Source organism: Ursus arctos, unplaced genomic scaffold, assembly GCF_023065955.2.
Source record: "Ursus arctos isolate Adak ecotype North America unplaced genomic scaffold, UrsArc2.0 scaffold_4, whole genome shotgun sequence".
Classification (NCBI taxonomy): domain Eukaryota; kingdom Metazoa; phylum Chordata; class Mammalia; order Carnivora; family Ursidae; genus Ursus; species Ursus arctos.
The window spans coordinates 4725840-4750161 of record NW_026623056.1 but is presented as its reverse complement, the minus strand read 5'-3'; the positions used below and the strand labels follow the sequence as shown (position 1 = coordinate 4750161).

The following is a 24322-nucleotide window of genomic DNA, read 5'->3' as shown; positions in this document are numbered from 1 at the left end:
ATTGAATTAAACTTTTTGGTAAGTGTGACGGACTTATATTATTTTGGATCCTTTCAGCATCTCTGTGCCCTTTTCTGGTAAAAGCACCTTAACTTCCTTTGGGGAAACCACGCTCTTTCTCATCCAACGGGAAAAGAAATAGACACGGAGCATACCCCCCGGGCCTGCCCCAATTTCCCTAGCTTCAGTGACGGGCTCACAAGCAGACACATAACCTTTGTAACCCGATCACATGCTCCCTTCCTGGTATTTGAACCTTCAGCTGAGTGACAAAAAAACAAACGTAATTGTAGTTCCTTCATCCTAGCAACAGAGCCCCTGTGAAACTGTCCTCGCGCTTGCCCTTCTCGAAGTTTGGTTTTCCTGAAAAATTAAGTCTTGTTCTCCAAAAACCTTTTTCTCCACCCCAACCTTTTTGTCTGTTTGTTTCATCTATCCAGAGTCTGTTTCTCTTACCCATATCCAAAGACCTTCACCTAAATCTTTTTAATAAAAGGGGCATCCTAGGGGCATGTTGTGAAGACTTGCATGCTAAACTGAGGCATTTGTTCTTTATCCAGTGGGCAAAGGGAACACATCAAGGACGTCAAGCCAGAGATTCGTGTATAGATGTGAAGCAGAAGATGGATAAAAGGAAGAGAGGAAGGAGTCATCCAGGAAGAAGATGATACAGTCTTAAGGCAATAAGGAGACAGTGAGAATGGACAGGTGGAAGGGCCCCCAGGGGTACGGCCAATGTAATATCAATGGGAAAGGACTGGTCCAGAACCCAAGTTCTGGTTTTGGTTCTAGGGAACACAGTAAGAGAAGCAAGTTTGTGTCTGAACCTGAGCAGAACTGTAGGACATCCTGAATGCTATCGAGAATATAACTGGTTCCAGTGGGGAAGGTGGATTTGGGAATCTGTTTTGAATCAGTACCTTAAACGAACCTGGAAGTACTTCTTTGTGAGGTACTCACAGGCAGCCTCTCAGAGAATGCCTTCCCACCCACCCCCTGCACCCTCTTTGCCCTCAGCAGTTTCCAGATTTTGAGGCTCCCTGATCCTTGGACCTGCTCCACCATGTTCAGATTCAACTGCCCGTGTGCTCTGAGAACCATTTGCTGCCCTTCTCTTACTCTTCTACGTACATTTTCCAGGCTCCCTTGACCTCTGCTGACTTCTGGCAAGTTCTGCCAAAGGGAGGCACTGTCAGAAGGCTGGAGGGTAGGAAGAGGGGGGTAAGAAGACTGGAGGGGTAGGAAGAAAACCAGAGTATTTCTCCTTCTTTCACTCGGCTTTGGTGGCTTTTGAGCAGAGGTTTTGAGTCTCCTCCATGGTCCCAGATCCCACAGGACAGCCCCTCCATCTCAGCCCTTTCTAGCCACACACCGTGCTCCCAGCCCTAACTAGATGGCCCCAGCTTCTGGGGTCTGGTCGCATGGCCTCCTCCCACGGCTTCTCCATCCCCTGCCGGTGGCTTCCTTCTACTACCCGCTCTGTGTGACCTCATCATCCCGTTTGGCTTTTCAGCTGTTCCATATCTACAACCAATTCCTTGTATTAACATTTGTTTGTACTCCTAAAGTGGTTTCCATTTTCCTGAACCATGACTTAGCAGCTGGTGGGGGGGGGGGGCACGGGGGGAATGGTGGTGGCTGTGAGGAGGGTGCCTGTGGGTTTCAGTTAGTGATCGTCACTCCCCAGCTGTGCACCCTGCAAAAACCCACCACAAGCAGCAGCCCAAACAGACTGCCTCAGGCTCCAGGTCTAAGTCAAACCATTCACGGGGCCTCTATTAGAGAGGACTTGTTTTAAATTACAAATGACGGCACCCCAGCTCAGATTAGCTTTAACCAAACACGATGGTGGTGGCTCCCAGGTCCCCTGGAAGCAGACACCTGAATGTTGCTGGGCTCTCTGCTCTCCATCTCCCACTTCTGCTCTTTCTCTCCACTCCCACAGACAAGGTGCTTCACAAAGTTGATGGACGCTATGGAGACTGGAGACTCTCCTAGCTGGGGAAGGAAGATCCCCTCTTCTAATTTCAGTTTGAAAAATTCCAGGAGAGAACTGAGAACATGATCGGCTTGACTTGGGTCACACATCCGTCTTCTGGACATCTCACCGTGCCAACGGAGTCCCGTGCAGTCCACGCAGCTAGTGAAAGAGAAGGCCCAGGGCCCAGAGGAAGAGGCGGAAACAAGCATGGGCATCGTGGGAACTTTGCCTGTAACTACAGCCTCTGTCTCGTCAGAATTCCTTTGGTTGCAACTGACAGACTTCAATTAAGAAAAGTAAAGGGGTGAATGGAGGTACCGGCTTGTGTAACCGGAGAGCGTTTGTAACGCTGGCATCAGAACCATGGACCCGAGCCCCCTTACGCACTACTTCCCTCTGCATTTGGCCTCATTTTCCCAGGTTCACTTTTTCCACGAGGCTGGAAGCACAGTGCTGAGAACCTGCAGTCTCACATCTTCCCACTCCGGCTGTCAGAGAGGAATGCGCTCTGACCCACGGCTCCATCCAGTAAAGGATGGGCTCCGGTTTGGGATGGGCCATCCTGTCCTCTCAAGCCAGTGAGGTACCGCGACTGAGCCTGAGTCAGGTGCTTGCTCCAAGACCAGGGAGGAAGGGTCAGGTAAGACAAGGGAAGACCTCATTCTGATAGAATGGCTGCAACAGTTCTGGGGCACCTGGGTGCCTCAGACGGTTAAGCCTCCAACTCTTAGTTTCGGCTCAGGTTATGATCTCAGGGTCGTGAGATCGAGTCCCACATTAGGGCTCTGCACTCAGTGGGGAGTCTGCTTGAAGCTTCTCTCCCTCTGCCCCTCCCCCAACATGCAGGCATGCGCGCTCTCTCTCTCTCTTTCAAGTAAATCTTCAAAAAAATAGGAGCAGTTCCCCCAAACCACAACCCCATTGTTTTACAGTCCTAGGAAACGAGAAATGACTCCCTGGAATATGGCCTTGGGTAAATCACCAACGTTTCTGGCTTCTGGTTTCTTCATCCAACCAGATATTCTTCCAGTACTTACATTCACTGAAGCTCTTTCAATTGTTCTCAAACTTTGGGGTACATCAGAATCACCTGCGGAATCATTTAAAATGCAGATTCCTAGGGGGCATCTGGCTGGCTCAGTCAGTAGAGCATGCAACTCTTGTTCTCCGGGTTGTAAGTTCAAGCCCCGCGTTGGGTGTAGAGATTACTTAAAAATAAAATTTAAGGAGTGCCTGGGTGACTAGGTCAGTTAAGCATCTGACTCTTGGTTTCAGCTCAGGTCATGATCTCAGGGTCCTGGATTCAAGCCCCACGTCAGGCTCCATGCTCAGTGCAGTCTGCTTGACCCTCTCTCTCCCTCTTCTCCTCCCCACCTCTTCTCTCTCTCAAATAAATAAATAAAATCTTTTTTAAAAAATTTAAAAATAAATAAAGTAAAATTAAAAAAATAATAGCAAATGTTAAAAATAAAATGCAGATTCCCGGACTTCACCACAGACACTGTCTCTGTAGGTCCGGGATAGGACCCACGAGTCTGCATTTACTGACTGAGTCTTGGGCTGGTGACCCCATGCCATACTTTAGAAATAATGAATGGAATGGTTTAGATCCTTGCTTAGACAGTCTCTGATGGAGGCAAATATGAGCTGTGTTCTGGTTCAGACCAACATGGGAGGGGAAGGGTTTGGCACAGCCCAGAACTGAAGGAAAGAGCAGTACCCCCAGGTCAGCCTGTGGGCTGGAATGGGCGAGCGAGGCCTCCTAAGTGTGCGCTGAGAAGATTCTGTTCTGCACCTGGAAGCCAAAGCAGGACCAGGGGAAACACCCGAAGGTCCCTGGCTGCCTTCATCCCCAACAGTCCTGGGCCTTTTTACGCCTCTAGAAACTCTGCTTTATGTGCATTTTTTCTGACCCTTTGTTGAAACATAAATAAATAAAAGCAGTCGGCAAGAGAACCCAGGTCAAGTCTCTCTCTAGCATATGCACGGGATTAACATTTAGAAAGTTTGGGGCAAGGGTAAGTGATTCATTTTTACCATGCTTTCTGTCTCATGTTTAATAGATTATGGGGGGGGCGCCAAATAAAACAAGGAATAATGATTCAGTTAGCCATGCTCCCAGAGTTTCCCACTCCTAACCAGGGCTATCGGGGTCAGAGAGGTCCCGACACAGGGTCTCCTGGAGAGAAATGCTCACGTTTGGACCCCTTTAGACCCGAGTCAAGGGAAGCAGAATTATAATGCAGAGCAATCTCCCCTCTCACACCTTGTCTTCTATCGCGATCTGGAATTTTTCCATTGACTGTTTATTACAAGTATTTCTTTGTATAATTCCATAGCAACATAACTGAAATGTTAACTATTTCAAATAATTTTTTCTAAAACAGCACATTAAATTGATACACTGCAACCTATTATAAGAGCTGGGGGAAGCAAGGCACGCCTTTATCACACACAAAAAAAACCTGTTCCTAAAACACGTCTGGAATATGTGACCCAGCAATTTCTTTCTGAGAATCGATCTTAAAGGATCTCATCATGTGTATGTGTGAGACTTCCCTATACGGATGTTCGTGGCAAAGTTGCTTTGAAGAGTTAGAAAGGAACCAAGAGACCCAACATATTCTTGGGAACTCCTTGAGTCAATTACAGTACATCCAAACAATGGAAGATTGTGGAGATATTACGATTTTTGTTTTAGAAAAACACTTAATGATGTAAGAAAATGTTCTCTACATATTAAGTTTTTTTAAAAGTAGATTACAAACCATATGTATGGTATGGTAGAGGTTTTTGCTTTACAATAAAACAATGACCGAATACGTACAAAAGAAATTGCTGTCATGATGAAATGATGGGTAATTTGTTATTTTCGTATTTCATTTTTCTACAGTGTTCAGATGTTCTTTAATGAGTACATATTCCTCCAGGTGTGTCTTCCCCAGCATCAGCATCTCCTGAGAGCTTGTTAGAAATGCAGAGTCCCAGGCCCCACCCCAGACCTGCTGGCTCAGAATCTGCATTTTAACAAGACTTCTCACACCCCCGACTCCTGTGATCTGTATGCACGTTGTAGTTGGAAAAGCAAAGCTCTACGTAACTCAACACAAGAGGGAAAAAAAACAAAAAACAAAAACCTGTTTTTAATCAAGAAAGCCCCAGGCCATGACAACTGGGTGCCCTTTACCATTTGGGATTAATTCTGATGTAGAGCATAGCAATTCTTACCTTCCAAAATCCAAAATCCTTGAGAAATGGCTTAACATTTCCAGTTTTTTATTTCAACAATGGGGAATGGAGCAGTGACAAGTCCCTCCATCTCCATTCCCTCCCCCGGCCACAGGGCCACAAAGCCTGAGCTCTGAGACTCTGCGTGAGGGAGAGAAACATAGATTCCTCAAGAGCTGCTATTCAAGCCATTAAGCAGCATGTGCCAATGTTCCCCCCACAATTCTGGGTCAGTCTCCATTAAGCCGCACATCTGGCTGTCACACACTCTTTTGTGGGCACATCTCAATGGCGACACTGATGCGGCCTCTCCCCAAGGCCAGCCCTACAGTGGCCTCCCTGTCCTCCCAGCATGTGATGTCATGAGCATGAATGTCCTGCCAAACATCTAAGATGCTGCAGCTCACATTGTGTACATTGTCCAGCGAAACACTGACGGGCAGATTGGAAATTGTAAAAAAACCACACACGCAGGGCAAGATACAACCAAACCTTGTTCTGTTGTTATTCCAAACCACCAATTCAGCACAAACATGTAACTTGTATTCCTTAAGTACACAATCTTCTCTCTTTTGTTGCTGTTGTTGTAACCAGCGTCCCTAGATGCAGAGATTCCTTGAAACATTCTTTCCTAATTTGGTTGCTATCAAATTCTTGGAAAGCATGAACAGAACCTGTTCATTTCAACCCAAAGATCCCCTGCATGTGGTCTCTTCAGAAAAGGCCAAAAAGGGACAAAGCTGGATGTACTCTCAAAGTCATCTCTCCTCCAAGAACCATCAAAGCGGGATGGGGGGTGGTCAGCTGCGTGACCGAAAGGCATGAGAAAGAGGCCTTTCCCTTCACTGTTGCTCGACGTGTGGCATGAGGACCATCTCATCAGAATCAACGGGTGTGCGATTAAAAGACCGATTCCTGGGTACCAGCCCAGAATGACTGAGGGGTCGCTGGGGGCGAGGAGAATGAATCTGCATTGTACCTGACTTCCTAGCAGGGATTCGTATATGAGAGTACGAGGGCTTCAGAATTAGACTTAAACCCAATCTTACGCCTCTCTAGTGGCCGTCCAAACCTGATGAATAACCTGAACTCTGCGCGTCCCATTGTCCTCTCTATACCCTGAGGACTGTGGGCAGGATGAAAAGCATGAAGTCCCTGACGCAAACGGGTCCTGAGAGCTTGAATTCCCTTTTCCCTGTTACTCAGGTAGAGCGCTTTGGGTCTGCTATCTTCCCTGTGATGGGGGGAGGGGTCCCCAGGTGACAATTACCGTCACTGTATTGCCAGGTTCCAATGGAACTCTACCGAGAGCAGACAAAATCAAGAGTGAATCCCTCTTGAGGATTGCTGGAACTGAATTTGTTGTTCTATAGCTGTGCTGTCCAATCCAATAGCCACTAGCCCATGTGTCCCTGAAGGTGTGACTAGTACAAATGGAGACGTGCTGTAAGTGGAAAATACACACTGGAATCCGACAGAGGTAATACGAAAAGAAGGACATAAAATATCCCATTAGTAGTTGATTACATATTGAAATGACAATATTCTGGGTATATTGGATTAAATAGAATACATTAAAATTAATTTCACTTGCTCATTGTTAGCTTTTTAATGTCGCTTCTAGAAAATTCTAAATTACGTATGTGGCTATATTTCTACTGGACAGTGAGTGATTCTGATGAGACAGTCCTCATATATTTCTGGAGGAACAGCTACCCCTCCCTAGCACTGATAATAAAATCCAGTCCTGTAGTCATGACCTACAAAATGGGATTTCCTAACTAGGCAGGCAACGATCAGCCAGGAGAGATTTGGGGTGTTTTTTCTCTTGCTGCAGGGAGAAGTGGGCTCATGTAGTGTGCACCCTCAGGTGAGACAGCAAGCAGCAGCCGAGCGAGTACGTACATCCTTACAAGAAGAGGAGAACCACTTGAACACTGTGATTCAAACCAGCAGTGCTGAGGAGAGGGTATGTGGGCCTTACTTGTCCATACCCGCTGGATGTCTTTTGCTCCATTCAAGCTCACAGTCATTACACCCTGACAAGTTTTTATTGCAGAAAGTCTTCTAATACAATTACGTGACTTGTATCCTCATAAAACCTCATCATAACGAGGCAAATATTTTGGTCAACGTGAAGACTGTCTCTTCTGCATAAGTAATTTAGAAATTGTTATAATCTCCTAACGTACACAAATATCTACCAAAATGACTAGCCCAAATGGATATTTCCAAAGAGGAAATGTTTGCCTATTATATGATCAGCTAACAAAATTAATATTTTTGGAAAAACACTGCCAAAGTAGATTGTAATCTGTGTTTTTTAGAGCAGATTCATAACTTGACAGTTTCTGGAACAGAAAACAAACAAGAATCAACTCGATCTTTGTCCAAAATTTCCAAACACCTGTGTGCTTATGTTTAAGGAAACTGCATTTAGATATTATCACTGAAATATCCAATATAGGGGGTTTGTTTTATACTTCCCTTTATACCTACCCAGTGTCTTTCCTAGGTGTTCAAAGCAGAGGAAGGCATTTATCTGTGTAATGCTAGGGACTTGGTTTCTGATTGCTGCCCATTTATGTATGACTCAAATTTGCTGCAATGTCAGTCCACTAAGGAAACCTACAGAGCACCAAGGTTTCGCTTTTACGACCACACAGGACCACCGTGGTACAGTGAACAAGACAGAACGTTTTCATTATTCAGGGCAGTGCAGAATGCCTTGTTCCTGGGTCACGACCACGCTCCCTAGAAATTACTAGTAGAGAGTGAGATCGGTGACAAGCAATAGATGGCACCCCTGGACACGACAGAATATCGAGGCCACTTTGCACACAGTCTGTTATTTTATTGCACGGGTTTCACTGAAAGAACAAAATGCACCATCAATGTTTGGAGAGTCTGGGGTCTCAGATACTGATACACCATCAGTGTTTACACCCGTAAAGCCAAACTCAACAGCATGATTTATGTTAAACACACCACTTCAAGATGGCTAACAAAATGAAAATAGAGAACGGGGGAAAAGCTTTAAAAATGTGTTAAGTTGAAGCATCTGCAAGTGTAGGATTAAAAGCTACAGCATTCAACCCTGGAAATCAAAAATATTTTGTGGCATGCCATTTAGAGTTATATTCACTTGGACTGTTATTTATCATACCATTAAAGCCTATTTGGTTCATTTCCTTCATACTGATGAATTGAGAATTTCAGGAAAACCATGGTTATAAAAATGATCCGTCTTGAAAAAGTATGTACAGATAACTGTAAAATCACAAACTAAAAAATATCCCCACCCCTTGCCCTCGACTTACAAAAGGGAAAGTTTCCCATGGAGGGAAAGTTCCACAATCCCCTCCCTCCCCACCCCCATGTCCCCAGTTCTATTTTTTTCTATCGCTTATAACTAAATGACCTTGGAGCCGAAGAGGAGGGAGCGAACAGAGAGACATCTTTATGAGGCTCCCATTGTCATCTGTAACAGTTTGAAAAGTGTCTTTTATTTCTCTCCCCGCACCCAACTCAGCAATGTTTGCAAGATATTTAAAATTTAAAGAGAGAGAAGAAAATATATACATATACATACCGGTGAACAAAGGAATGCCCAAGAAAAGAGCTAACAATGGGCAAAACCATGAGAAAAGTGTGTGGGCATTTTCTGAGCTGAAGATTTCTTTTAAGACAACAAATGGGGAGAGGAGTATTAAGACTAAAATATGCCAGACAGGATGCTTTTCTAGAACTTTGGCTTTGGAGCCTGGCAGCGGAGTGGGCTTCCCCCGCCTGTGGCAAGCAAACCCAGGGCCACGGGCCCAGCATCTGCAGCACCTCGGTGGGCGGGCTTAGCAGCCCTCTTATACGTGGGCACTCTTGGCATGAGTGGGGGAGCTGGAGCCCGAGGAGTAGTAGAAACGGTTTTCGCCGAACGACTGGGCGTCTCCAGCACAGCAGACGATGACGCAGCCGCCCACGAGGCACAGCACGGCGCCGATCCAGCCCGCGTACAGGGAGTAGCCGAAGCTCACGATGGTGGTCTCGCGGTGGGCGCACACGGGGAACCAGATGGTCGCGACCATGGCACAGAGCGCTGGGGGGACAAGAGAGAGCTGTGACCAGGCATGCCCGTCGCACACCACGCGCAGCGGGCAGCCTCCCCTTCACTCCACAGACATGCTCTTCTAGCTTCCGACCAATTCCGAAAAGCTCGATACACACAGCTCTGCTCCCCGGCAACCCACACGTAAAGGTTTGCGTCTACGGAATAAGTCGGTACAGAGCGGTGTCAAACTGCTAGGTCCGGTGGCTCAGTCATTAAGCGTCTGCCTTCGGCTCAGGTCATGATCCCGGGGGCCTGGGATCGAGGCCCGCATGGGGCTCTCTGCTCGGCGGGAAGCCTGCTTCTCCCTCTCCCACCCCCCTGCTTCTGTTCCCTCTCTTGCTGTCTCTCTCTGTGTGTCAAATAAATAAAATCTTTGAAAAAAAAAAAAAAACTACTAGCTCCTTATTTTTTCAACAGGTGACAGACACCAAAGAACTCCAAAGTAAAAGTCCAGAAATGAATCACTGAAGCCAAAAAACAGGTATTTGTGTTTACATACATGTCTGCACTTTATACATCTACACTTAGAATTCTAAGATTACGCTTACCTAATTGTATTACAATTACCTCTGCCACGTCTACTTCCCATTCCAAGTTCTGAGTTCCTGGAAGGCAGGGGCCATGTCCTACTTAGGTTTGCAAAGTCAGTGTGCAACTCACCAAGAGGCACCTAGTATGTGCTCGGTGTATATCAGCTGAATGACTAGACGGCCTCATGTTTTCCGAAATGAGAAACAAAATGATGCCCATCTCATTTTTCCATTTCGTCAATTCACATCACAAAGACCCTGAAGAAGCTCTGAGAACTCTCTTGCTGTGGCGGATATTGCTAGACTTCAGTCGAGTATCAGCTAAGCGTCTGAGACTGTATTCCGCTGTTCACAATCACACTAACGAACATTGCTTGGAGTAAAAGAATTGACCCAGGCAAGGATTTTACAGTGATGATGTCTGTTGTGATGGGTCACAACGGTAGAATTTCATGGTCTTCCACCAACCAATCTAACTTTCAGACTTGGTTTAGATTTTGAAGAGTAGGACAAGAAATAGCTTCTGTAGCATTTAGCTCTTCCCCTCCTCCTAAGCAAAATAGCAAGACCAGGACAGGCAGGAGCCTACGAAAACTTCAAAAAAATTTTTAGACCTCTACATCAGCATTGTCAAATAGGGTAGTCACAAGCAACAGGGGCTTTTAAATGTTTCTCATGAGGCTAGTGTGATCAAAACACCGTGTTTTGAATTTTAATTAATTAAAATTTAAATAAGCGTGTGGCTCGTGGCTCATGTGCTGACCAACACAAGTCCAGATAGGTAACTTCCTATCATTTGATTTCTCACAACTACAAGCAGGAAAGAAATTTTAGTTGAAGCTTTAAATTGGGATGACACATTCAAGTGGGCAGATCAAGAAAATAATAATAACAAGGTTGCCAATCATTAGCCATAAAGCCTTCAATAACTTCAAGGCAGGGCACTGCGATGTTTGCCACCTGGAGCACCCTTGTCACTTTGCAGTCAGCAAGCGTTTCTGTTTTCTACTCACACTGAGTGATTTTCTGACTTACCTCCATGCTCACAGAGAAGAAATGTAATTTTTCTTTACACATAAGCACTCAAATCTAACAGCCTCATACATTAATTCTAAACTGAAGAAAAGACTTAAGTCTCACCCACTTTGAAAGACCCCGTCAGCCACCTCCCTGCATTTATGTAGCTTATGTCAGCTCTTGCTGACAAGAGACTAAGCCCACCCCACAAGCTGGGTATAAATACACATAAATAGATGTGATTCCTATTATAAAAAAGCATAGATCCCTACTAGAAGTCAGAGGGAAGAAAGCTAATTTGGGGGTTTGGAGTTGTTCAAATAGGCTTCCTAACAGCCTGAATTCACTCCATTAATTGTGAACTATTCACATATTTCAGGAGCTTTTATAGATTATCTAAGAAGCCAAAATCTATCCATATGTGAAATGGCTTCATTTTTTCTTAAAGAGTAAGAACGATCATGCCCGTTTCTGTCCCAAGATGATATCCTGTCCTTCCGTGTATACAGTGCTCTCAAGAAGACCAGTGCCAATCGAAACTTCCCCTTCCAGCCCAGGGCCTCGAACACCTGAGATACAGGGAAAAAGTCTTTTTCTCTCTTCCTCCAGCCACACATTCCAAATGCAGCCCTCAGCGAGAATGGCTTGGCTACTGTCAGAGTCATACCCTCAGCAAGACACAGAGAAAGAGAGAAGAAAAGGAGAGTCTTTTTCTGTGTCAGGACAAGACAGAAACTCTTCCGGAGTGTTTCAGCCAGAGAGAACTGCTCTACATTCTTCATATCAATACACGATCCAGCTACCCCTCCTAGACCCCCAAAGTGGGCACTCGTTCTGCTTGAGCAAAACAGCAACCTAGCAAGGGCTTCCAAATACCCAAGCTTGATTAGAAGGAAGAGGTGGGGAGGGAATAGCTGAATTCCATAGGAAAAAAAAATATTTGATTTCCCAAACAACTGATTTGGTTCAATTCGACCAATCTTTCCCATAAACAATTAGCCTGGTTTCAAAACAGCTCACAGTTCAAAGTAAGTTTTATATTTTTCAGTTACTTCCTATTTATACATACAACACACACACACACACACACACACACACAAGCATTCCCCACACTTCATGTAAACCTAACTCAAATGCAGATTTGGTGTAGATTTTATAAAATAAAGATATATATTTATATACATATATATAAACATATACATAATTAAATAAGAAATCGCCTAGTTCTTCCTCTTTTCCTAAGCAAAATAATAAGAGTATCTTCACATGGGGAAAGAATCAGGCTCAATATTCCAAAAATAATCGTCTTGATTTCAATTTTCTTAGGGATTTTGTTGGATTTTATTCCACTGTAATTCACTAGAAAAAGGAAACATCAGGAAAATGTCCAAATGCTTAAATAATGAACCTAGAGGACTGGATAACTGGATGAGTGGATGGATGGATGAGGGACAGTCTCATTTCAAGTCTACTTTCCACTTCAAACACATCAAAACCACTTCCCAAATCATAAAACTGTAACATGACTTTAACACGCTTGAAGTTACAAGCTCATGATTGACCTCATTAAAGATTTCCTTCTTTTATAATCCATGCAAAACAAGGTGAACGTGCGCCAGCAGGGTCACGTTATTTCCTAGCAGATAAATGAACCCTGGTGGAATTCCTGTGGCGCATCAAAGATGGACCACATCAAAACCACTAAAGGATGACGGGCCGCCGCACAACGCGGACGGGAGGGAGAGGTTTGCTGGGAACCGTGACCTTCAAGTGAACTCAGAATGAAGAATGTTCTAACCATTTACTCACTTTCAGCCTGGTTTGAAGGGAAAGGGAGATATTTTCATCAATAAAGTTAAAATGCAAGTTAAATCATTACTTAACTAAAAGATGTGAAATATTAATAAAACTGGCGATAATTTTTGGCTTTCTTAATGACATAGAAGGCCTGCTAGATGTATTTCTATTTGCAGACACACACACACACACACACACACACACACACAGAGTTTATAATGGTTCTCCCAATTATTTGGAGAAAATAAAGAAAATGCTTTTCTAAAAAAAGTCACAGTTACCCATAAGGTAAAGAAAATTGAAGAAAGAAAAAGAGAATTTTCATTGCTTTTCTTTTCATGTCATCAGAATGTTTTGTTTTTTCTTTTTAAAGATTCCATTATTTACTTGACAGAGATAGAGACAGCCAGCGAGAGAGGGAACACAAGCAGGGGGAGTGGGAGAGGAAGAAGCAGGCTCCCAGCGGAGGAGCCTTGATGTGGGGCTCGATCCCAGAACGCCGGGATCACGCCCTGAGCCGAAGGCAGATGCCCAACGACGGGGCCACCCAGGCGCCCCCAGAATGTATTTTTAAAGTAAGTCTCTATCGGAAGAATTTTAACACTCAGATTTTTCAGTCTATTTCTCCTCCTCTACCTTCCTAAGTGCAATAGTTAACTGCATACGGGGGGCAGGAATCTGTCATTTGGGGGGGAGCAGAAAGTGAAAAATGGGGACATACTTTGCTAAAAAAGAAAGAAAGAAAGAAAGAAAGAAAGAAAGAAAGAAAGAAAGAAAGAAGAAAGAGAAAGAAAGAAAGAAAAGAAAAAGGAAAGGAGGAGGAGGTGGAGGAGAGCAGGGAAAAAGAAGGCTGCGCTGTGTAGATAAAGATTTTCCGGACTTGGTACTCTCACAAGTAGAACTCCCTGCTCTTGATGGAGTAAAATTGTTTGCCTCTTTTGATAAGTTTCAAATAATGAAATACAATGTGTTCATTAGTTGAGAGAATACAGCCTCATTAAAAGTTAACAATGCTCCCGGTGTAGCCAAACACAGAAAATAGCTGGAGAGGCAATCTTAGAGCAATGAAAGTACATGCCGCTTTTAATTTCTTTAGGGTGTAGATGACACATGGTACATAGTTAAACAAATGTGACGAAGTTAAATAAAATTAGTACCTGTGTGTTTGACTTTGAAGGTAACAATTGAGAGAGAGCGGGAAAGACAGACAAAGAGGCCCAAGAAGGCAGAAGAGCACCAGACTCTGACATTTCTTCCTTCCTCCAACGAACACCTCTGTTTTCAGGCTTTGTCGCTTTCAGAACTAAGAACGGACAGTACTTTTAAGAGCACCGTTTCTAGCACAAAACAATATTTCCATTAAAATCACATAAATTACTCTGAATGATATAAGTAATACTGGAAAAAATCTTCCTTGCTATTTATCTGAGATTTGCTTCAAAAAAATTCTGGGGACTGGAAGAAAAGAAGTACATAGATGAAATAGATGGGCCATGAGTTCATCATTATTGAGCACGAGTTTGGGTTAGGCTATTTTTTCTATTTCTGTGTATATATGAAATTTCCCACAATAAAAACTATTTTTTAAATCCCCCTCCATTTGAACATTTTACAATGCACTGAATGCTGCCTTCTACGAGTGGTGCTATCATAACATACGATCTATATAGCAACTAACTCTAGCTTTGTACCAATGAACTCAAGGCAACAAGGAAGGAGATTTCTAATGAGCTACTGAGTCATATGGATTTGTTGTTTCCTTATAATTTGAATCTAGAAAAATTTTAGTTTTTCTTTTTTTAAATTCATGATTCTCTAAATTTTGACTTAAAACATAGCTGCCAAAGGACATACTCCTCTTACATAAGGACTTTTATGAAAATCTAATATTTAAAACAATCATCAAGTCAATGGAATATCTGACTACATTATTTTCCTGGCCCGTTTTCAACATTTTTTCCTTTTATTTCTATTTCACACAACATTATCTTTTTTTTTCCATAACCTTTTTCAAAAGCCAGTCTCATGGTTATTTTTTTTTTTTTTAATCACAGAACTTAGAGATAGGAGAGACCTCATAAAGCAGTTAATTCCTCCAAGTTTACTGATAAGGTCATTTTAAGTCACACCATACTAAAGATGCCACAACCTTTCCACTACCCATATGAAATTTGATTTACATTATGGGCTTGTTTGTATCAAGCTAATGAGTTTAGAGGAAGACTTTTTCCATCTCTTCTCTTGAGACCCCAGGATTAAGGACATCACTGTTTACTCCACACCCAAGGGTGACCTTCCCTAGCACATCGGATTCTGCGTGCATGACAAGCACACAGCTGCACACACCCTTTATTGTACTGCAATTCCATTATTAACCTCTAACTTCCAAGTTAAAGCAACATTTTCCCAATACAAATACGATTCCTGGGGCCATATTTTTAAGAAGGAGGAGAAAAAAACGAGGGGATCCCACTTTAGAAGGAATATACACTTCCTCTCCTTCCATTCCCTACCCTGTCTCCCCAAGAAACACCCAAATCAAGTACTTTCTAAGTCACAGTGAGGTGAGAATGAGACCTGATCAGAGCTAAGTCTGACCATTTTTAGTTGGGTAGTTTAATGTGGCTTCTTATAATGGGACAGGCAACAAACTCCAACTATTCATGAGCTACACTCTGGTTTTTACAAAGTAAACAATGGAAAAGTCTCCATTAGACCAGGATGCGACCTGGCGTTTCTAGGAACAGCTCACTCTCTCTCTTGACCAGCGCCTGGTGCGGAGATTACCCGCAGGAATGAGACAGGATCCAAAGAATACCCAGCCGCCCTCTAGGTTGGCTCTTTCCTCTAACCAACAACAGCAATGATAATAGCAAGCATTTGTTGAGCACTTACTATGTGCCAGACCCCAGGCTAAATAACTCGCATACCTCCTTTCACTATTCTTACCAACCTCAGACATAAGCCTTATCGCCTCATCTCATATAAAGGCTCAGAGACATTAAGTAACTGCCCCAGGTCACACAGCTGGAAAGCGGTAGATCCGAGCTTCGGTACCGTTGGTCTAACTCCCAACGGTAAAACAAAGCAGCTCGGGGCATGGGCACCCCCTGCCTGGGTAGGGACTCTTGACAAGCCACAGATGCGATTCACCTGGCTCCATCCTCGATCTGAAGAGTCGGCTACATCGGGCTTCCATTCCTTCCCCCAAAGCAGGACCGAATCCTCACACCGTTAAACTTCAGACTACTGAGAAGACAAAGCTGTCGTACAACAGACACGATTTTTGGAACAATAAAAATGTTCAGGGTCAGGTAGAACTGACTTGACTTAACAGTGTTTACAGTTTGCATGTCCAGAGTAGCTGTAGTATTGTTTCCAGTTCCCAGGCCCCAAACCCCAGTGCCGCCCGGTGCCCTTCGGTCAGCGACCACACATCACCGGTGACCCCTCGGATCCGGCAGGAGCCCAGCACTGGCTTCTCCAGGGACAGCGTCAGACGCCACCCCGAGCAACCCAAAGGGAGCCTTCACCCGCTCTAGCTCCTCCCACCCACCGCCAACAGGGGAGCCGAGGCACTGGGCTCCGGAGAAGACCCAGAGGGGACCGGCAGGTGCCACAACTGAGACAATGAGCGTCGCACTTCCAGAGCCAGCTCGTCCCAGTCAAAACAACACCCAGCCGGAAGGCAAGCAGCGACCCGCTGAGAAATAAATCCGACAGGAGCGTCAAAGAGGCGGCGGGGACACTGGAAATTCAAAGCTCCAAGAGGGCGAGGGCGGCATCCTCACTGCAACCTAACAGCTTCAGCGGCTCTGACGGAGGCCGATCCCTCAAGCCCTCCGTGTTCTCACTCCAGGCAGTAACCGCGGATGAGGAACTCACACGACCACCGGCCCCACTCACGGTCCTCTCTGCGATTCTGTCCAGATACCCACCAACCCGCTCGAAACAGATCCAGAAAAGCTTTAATTCAGCTAGGAAGTTTCAACCAACTGGCTGCTGTTGTTCTTTTAGTAACCCTTTTACTCACCTGGATGATTCAGGTGTTTTTAGGGCCTTTTAAATACGAATTTGTCTGTATACACTTGCTTTTATATCTTTATTTTCCACAGGGTTTGGTTTTTTTTTTAATGTATTCTCTTAGTGGCTATTCCAGGAGTCTCATATGAAAGGCCAGAATTTCTAAAACTGAACACCTAACACAACAGATTGACCCGTTGGGTCTGGCATCCTCGGGGACAGACCTTCTGGGGCTTCTGTAAGAATGTGAGGCAGGTGACAATGGCAACTGCCTGGGATGGGAAGGGTTTCCACCTGGATTCCGCACACCCATTTACCTGTAGAGCTTTGGTCTAACTGCTGGAAAGGGAATTTGAACGTAAAGCTCTGACCTCCTGTACCAGACGGCCCTGTGAGGAACATGACTCTCCTGACACCGATTCTGTGTTCTAGGTGGTACTCCCACACAGATTCTCTGGCCTGGAACCAAAATGTCCACGCCCAGATTCTTCTCCAGAAAGGACAGCGGCCCTCTGGTCTTTCCGCTCCCGTTACCCAACCCCCCACACCCACACAAGCCCCTCCTCCGAATTCTCCGTGGCTCCCCAAGTCCCTGAAAACCTCCATCCCTTTGCAGTCTTGTGAAATAGCACCCCTACCTCTCATGTCCCCTTACCTCACTGATGTCACTGCATTGACTCACACAGAACCCTGACCCTCCCCTTCCCCTTCAACATAGAGTCTGACACCAGTTTGGAGATGGAAATTCCTTGTCTCAGGAGAACCTGACTCTCTGTCTAACCCACAGGCAGACCAGCCGCTGCTCAGCAGTGTATCCGTGCACTTCGCGACAAGAGCTGTTGTTCTCAAAATTCGTGTCTTCTATTAGGATTTAGAATGTGCTGATGGAATTAGCATTCAAGAAACAAAGTAGAGAGAAATGAAATCACTGAAGAGAGCAGAGCTAGAAGGGTCCTCCCTAGGTTGTGAAATCAAACCCTCCGTATGCAGGTGAAACCAGGAAAACTGAACGAGCTCGGGCCATTTCCTTGGCCTAAGCTGTCCCCACAATCCAGGATCTGACTGGATCCTTCTCTTCAACTCTCAACACTCATCACTGGGGTCCTCAGCTCTGGGAAACGCCTCCGGTCTGGCTTAGCTTCCTTCCTATGGATGCACGCCCCGTGCGCCTTTTTTAGACGAGCCCATGCCACACTCCATCGGGATGTCCAAGTACACTCAGAGCAGGGACTGCCTTTCTCCCCCAGGGTCCCCAGTGCCGACCGCAGTGCCTGGCTCTCGGCAGATGCTCCATGAATGCTTACTGAACAAAAAATTAAGGTACACCTGGCAGGCTCAGGCGGGAGAGCATGCGACTCTTGATCTTGGGGTTGTGAGTTTGAACCCCACATTGGGTGTAGAGATAACTTAAAAATAAAATCTTCAAATACTATACTATACAATACGATACAACAATATACAATAATTGAATCATCACTGGTGATCTACCACCCTCAACATCTTACTTTTCTCTTGCACTCCTCTTTCTCTACTCTTTCTTCATACATTAAATGAAGTTCTCAATTGTAGCTACACATAAGAATCACCTGGAAGCTTTTAAAAAATGTCTTTGCTTAGCCTGACGCCCAGTAATTCCAAATGCTGGGATCTGGGCAGATGTATTCCCAAGAAAGGGACTCCACTGTGAAACCCGAGTGGAGAGCCACTGTGGTACTCTCTCCTGTCCCCTGGTCTCTCTCTTAAGTATACCCAAAAAATCCTTTTTTCCTTTTGCTTTTTAACTTTTGTTCATGTCCAGTGACGCCCACACGCATTACTTATCCCTCTCCATCAACTACCCGTGAAACATAAAGAGGTACACTATGGGGGTTTTCCCCAGGTGGATACACCTGGCTGCCTTTCCCATGCCTCTTGAACTCCATGAAGCAGCAGCAAGATCTGAGATTCATCAGGTTCACTCGAAATTGGGGTGCTATATAGAAAGCTGTCTTACCCAGCAGAATGAGCAGAACGCCAGCCAGCTGGGCCCGCCTGTACTTGGCCACACCAGGCTCATGGCCCATTCGAATGCAGGGGAGAACCGTCAGCAGCAGGAGAATGGCAGGCAGCCCCAGGACCGAGGCTGCGATCATCAGGGCTCGGCAGGCCTGGACATAGCCTGGACACAAGAGAACAGATGGGGGTGTTAGTTAGACCAAGGGTCCCCTTGGAGCCTGAACCCTGGCTCAAGGGAATTCAGCACCATCTGCCTTCCTCTGGCCCCATTCCAGGACTTAGCACGTGCTAAATGCTGTCAAAGATCACCTCACATGTTCAGCTTTTAAAGTGACTCCATGACAAACAAGGGAGGTTGGAGGCTGGAGAGACTGAGTGGAGATCTCTGGTTGGGACCACCTATCTAAGCTTGCAGGATGAAGGGGCCAAGAGTCCAATTACACCATGACATCACCTTATGACAGAGTCAGATTAAAACTCAAACCCTCCCAGATGCCTTCTGGCGGGGTCTGTGCTGACTGCAGCCTGCTGCTGATACGCTCTGCCTGGGTGACCGAGGGCAAGTCACTGAACTATGTCTTGACACTGTCCTCACTGATAATGCAAACATGGTCATAGTACCTACTTCTCTCTAAAAGTATTCAACTAAGATTAAATTAGTTAGCTCAGGCAGTGCTTAGAACAGTGCCTGGCACATGCTATTATTCCAAAAAGATGAGCTATTATTAGTGGTGCTATTACTCTGTGTGAGTGAAGTCATTTTATCTCCTGGTGTACGAGGTGATTTTGTCCCTAACCATGTGCTTTTAATTCCCACTGTGTATGGTGCATTTTCCTAATTGGACTAAACTAAGACTCAGGCTTCCTCTCCCGACATTTCCCCGGAGGCTGCTGCGCTCATGAATCCTGACCCCTACTGATAGTCGGGCGCGTCTCCTGCCTCACACCGTCTCCTGGCATGTTTCCACAACAGTCTCCTATGGCTTTAAAGGATCTCTCCAGGGACTCCTGGGTGGCACAGTCAGTTAAGCATCTGCCTTTGTCTCAGGACATGATCCCAGAGTCTGGGATTGAGTCCACATCAGGTTCCTAGGTCAGCGGGGAGCCTGCTTCTCCCTCTGCCTGCCACTCCCCCTGCTTGTGCTCTCTCTCTCTCTACCTGACAAATAAATAAAATCTTTACAAAAAAGGAAGGAAGGAAGGAAGGAAGGAAGGAAGGAAGGAAGGAAGGAAGGAAGGAAGGGAGGGAGGGAGGGAGGAAGGGAGGAAGGGAGGAAGGGAGGAAGGGAGGAAGGGAGGACGGGAGGGAAGGAAGCAGGCATCTCTCTAGCCCCAAGGATCCCTAGAGTGCAGACACCTGCCTCGGTCTTCAGGGAGTTAACACAGTTCCATAGCAGATGATATAAACATACAATTATGAATGAAGAAATAAGAAGTAGAATAATAAGAGTGCAGCAAAACCAAATTAACTTTATGCTGTCAAATAAAAGACCAGGTAACAATTTCATCAAGAAAAAGATTACAATATGTGCAATATTTATGTAAAATAAATCTGACAAAATCCTGGCAGAATATGCAGACTTAAATGTGTTGTTTCTCATTAAAACACTCTCCCTCCTCCAAAAATAAAGGAGGCGTTGTATTTATTACTCTCCCTTTCCCGCTTGGAGGAAATCAGAGCTAGTGGCCTGGGGGAGGCAGAGTTAAAGACAAAGCCAAAAATGAGCCCCAGTTTCTGCCTCACACACCAAGACTCTCATACCAAGCCTGGCCAGCCTGCCCTGTGCACCAAGACCCAACCGCAACACTGTCTCTTAGCAAGATCTAGTCGGCGAGTTAGACTCCTCGAGGGTACTCTTCCAGCCATTGACCATCTCAGCTTCTTCAAAATGAAAGGGAAACAATCAATCAACTGTCTGTTGACTTGAAGACCCCCCCAGAGAAGAGCCTCAGGGTTCTGCGGCAGGACCTCTGACCCAAGTCCTGTGCCCCTGCAGCTTGTAGGGGAGTCAAGGTGCACACAGCAGAGACAGTCAACTAGCAACTGAGGTTCTGAAATTCATGGTGCAGGCTGCCCACAGGCTCAAGGCCAAGACCCGGTCTGAAAAATCAAAAGATGGAGACTGAGATCTGTTCCTGTGCCCACCCAAGTGCGAGGGAGGGGGACAGCAGGAAGGATTAGGCCTTCCCTAAAATGTACTCCCTGTGTAGGATGGTCTGTTCTCTGAAAACAAACCGCTTGGCTCTGAATGCTCAGGAAACTTAACTTCAGGGGAAGGAAAGAAAGAGTGATTTTATGCTTCAGTCAGATTCCTACAAATCCCATGCCCAGCTCTTTTTTTTTTTTTTTAAAGACTTTATTCATTTATTTGACAGAGAGAGAGACAGCCAGCGAGAGAGGGAACACAAGCAAGGGGAGTGGGAGAGGAAGAAGCAGGCTCCCAGTGGAGGAGCCCAATGTGGGGCTCGATCCCAGGGATCATGTCCTGAGCCGAAGGGATCATGTCCTGAGCCGAAGGCAGATGCTTAACGACTGAGCCACCCAGGCGCCCCATGCCCAGCTTTTAATAAAAAATCACAGCAGCAATTTATGAAGCCTCTACTACAGCGAAGAAGGTTTACATCTCTCATCTCATTTAATCCCCCAAACCAACTCGGAAAGAAAGGTGGTTGGTTTGATTTTAATTTTTAAAGGAAGACAACTGGGGTTCACAGAGGTGAGTAAATTGTCCTAAATCACCCAGATGCTGAGCCCTGGATCCCAGAGTCTGATCCAGGTCTACCAAGGCTGCCATTAGGTGAAAGTGAGTGCAGATCTGGGTTCCCAGGACCTCTGCCAGTCTGAAACTGCAAAATGGAATAGAAGGGGGTGCCTGTCTGGCTCAGTCAATAGAGTGAGTGACAGCTGATCTTGGGGTCGTGAGCCCCACATTGGGTGTAGAGATTAATTAAATAAAAAACTTTTTTTAATTTTTAAAAAATGGAGAAGAGGCTAGTGCTTGGCAGGACTAACATGACAGCCGTGTTCCAGGGGCAATGCCTGGTGCAGACAACGAAAAGAGAGTAGGCTGCCATCTCTCTCTTTCAGGAATTCAAAATGTGGTAGAAAAATTTGACTCACAATGAACAAAAAAAGTCGAAATGTGCCCTGATGGTGGTAAGAGTCAAATACCAGGGCAGCAGGGAGGAAGGGGGTATTGGTTGCAACTACAAGGACTGGGAAATAGGAAGCACTTGTGGGGAGGCCTAAAGGGGGGGAGCAGAGTCTCCAGGGAGCTAAAGGCACCCCCAGGAGATGGCACAAAGCCAAAGGCCCCCAGACTGGCCTTGCCGCCCAGTTACTTCCCTGATGAAGGAAACCAGGGCAGGCCTTTAAATGCGTACCATCAGGGCACTTGGGTGGCTCAGCTGGTTAAGCATCTGTCTTCAGCTGGGGTCACGATCTCAGGGTCCTGGGATCCAGCCCCTGGACATGCCCTCTGCTCAGTGGGGAGTCTGCTTCTCCCCCTGCCCTCCTTGCCCCTCTATCCTTCCCCTCCCTCCCCCGCTGTACTCTCTCCCTCTCCCTCTCTTTCAAAATAAATAAACAAAATCCTTAAAAATAGATAAATAAATAAACAAACAAATAAAAGGCACCGTCCTCAAAGGCTAGCGGGACAGAAGGCAATCCTGTGTAGGCTAAACCACTGACGGGACAGAGATAAAGAGCAAAAACCCGAGGGGAGCCTGCGACCTAGCCAATCACCCAACTGGCTCGAGGTTTTCGTCTGAATTGAAACTGTTGCCCTGACTTTTTCAATGGGGAAGCAAGTGAGGATGGAGGGGCCCCCCCGCCTGGCGTCGGGGGAGGTGGAGGCTAGACAATTCTCTCTCCCCTCCCAGAAACACAGCTGGAGGGGAGCGAGCGACCCGCAGGGTGAGCGTGCCCTCCGGGGGGCGACAGTGCTTTCCTATCCGACCCAGAGGTGCAGAGGCAGGGAGGGGGCGGACCGACGCCCCCACTGCGGGGGCAAGGGGTGGGGGAAGACAGGCCCGGGAGCCTAGTGGAACCGACCTGGCGGAGCTGGGAGGGCCCTGACTTGGCCAGGACTCCTCGCCAGTCCCACGAAGACCGGAGAAACTCAGGCGGCGACTGTTCGGATGGCTGGAACGCTAGCGTTTCTCTCCTCCTCGCTCTGCGGGTGGAATCTAACGCAAAAACGCGGCGCCTGCGCCTGCGGGAGGAGGCCGGGGTGGGAGGGGGGAATGGGGGGTGCGGGAGAAGTACAGTACTTCTGACCAGCGACGGTGGGAGCATGGGGCAGTCATTAACATGGACAGAGTTCCAAGTATGTGGCCACGTCTCAGTTCATTAACTTCTCAGGGTGGCTCGGCCACTGGTCACTACTATCATCCCAAATTCCAGACAAGAAAACTGAGGCTGCGAGAGGTTAAGTTCAGGACTGCCTAATCCCTTTACAACAAGGTGGGACCGAAGGTGTCGAAGATGTGCCCTAAGGTCTTCAAAGTTTCTGCGACCCCTATCTAATGCGCCCATCCCCAGTGTGCCCCGAGGATCAGAGTTAGGAGCAGCCACTCAGAGGTGGCGTCCTTACCCGGCAAGATGAGGATGTCCACCAGGGGCTTGCAGTGGTACAGCCCCGTGGCCATGACGCAGTCAGCCCACAGCCCCTTGGAGCCCAGTTCGTCCAGCTTGCGGCAGGTGGGGATGGTGTAGCCGCAGGTCACCACCCAGTCATTAGTGGACGTGGTGACGATGATGCCGATCCAACCCACGAAGCTCGTGACGAAGCCCACTACCTGCAGGCACGTGGCCACCATTGTGGCCGCCACCCCGGCGTCCCCGGGCCTCGCCCCGCACTAGCTGTGCCCGCGCCCGGGACTGGACGGCGCCTGCCCCGGTCCTCTTCTCTCCCGCGCTCGCGAGCCGCGGACCGGCGACGGCCGGATGTGGCACGCTGGAGGCGGCGGCAGGCCAGGGAAAGGCTGCGAGCCCAGCTCCGACGGCACGACAAGCGCACGGCGGGGACAGCAGCGCGGCTGGGCAGTGCGCCCCTGCCCCCCCTCTTTAAACCCCGTGGACCCGGCGGGCGAGCGCCAATCGGCGACGGCCCGGGCGAGCCGGCCAATCGCGGGGCGGGGCCCGGAGTGGGGGGTGGGGGAGCAGGGTTAGGGAGGGGGCGATGCGACCTCGGCGCTCAGCCTCGCATCCCGCGGTCCAGGTTGGAAAGTAAAATAAGTTGTTCCAGGTCCAAGAAATGGAGAGTGTCAGGCGCGAGTTCTGTTTTGCTGCAAATTATTTCTCATCTTGCTGCCCGTCTCACATCTCTGTCTCTGGGTCTCCTCTTCGCTCCAACCCTCCTCCTTCTCCCCATTCGTTCTTTCTTCCCAGCTGAGAGCAGGGACCGTCGTCCTCCCAAGGGTGCCCGGTACAGTTCCTCTACAGCCCAGGATAGTAACAACGGATGAGCTGAGAATTGCCCCGAGGAACAGAGATGAAGCATCCAGCTTTCCAGTTACTAGTGGAAAGAAAATGATCCTTTCCTGTGGGTGACAATCGTCAGAGGTGGCCATGGCCACAGTAACAGTTTCAATAACAATAGCAACTCACATTTATCCAGCTGTACTGTCCTGGACTGTGTACAT

At 46.8% G+C, this 24322-nt stretch overlaps 1 protein-coding gene across 1 annotated transcript; it reads right to left on the bottom strand.

The window, feature by feature from the left end:
* Positions 1-8042: 8042 nt before the first annotated feature.
* Positions 8043-23722, bottom strand: CLDN11 (claudin 11). Its single transcript, XM_026498779.4, has 3 exons — positions 23272-23722; positions 18675-18839; positions 8043-9302 (listed from the first exon to the last, which is right to left on the bottom strand). The coding sequence occupies exons 1-3, from the start codon at positions 23495-23497 to the stop codon at positions 9070-9072; spliced, it is 624 nt and encodes a 207-aa protein (XP_026354564.1). The 5' UTR covers positions 23498-23722; the 3' UTR covers positions 8043-9069.
* Between the last annotated feature and the right edge of the window lie 600 nt (positions 23723-24322).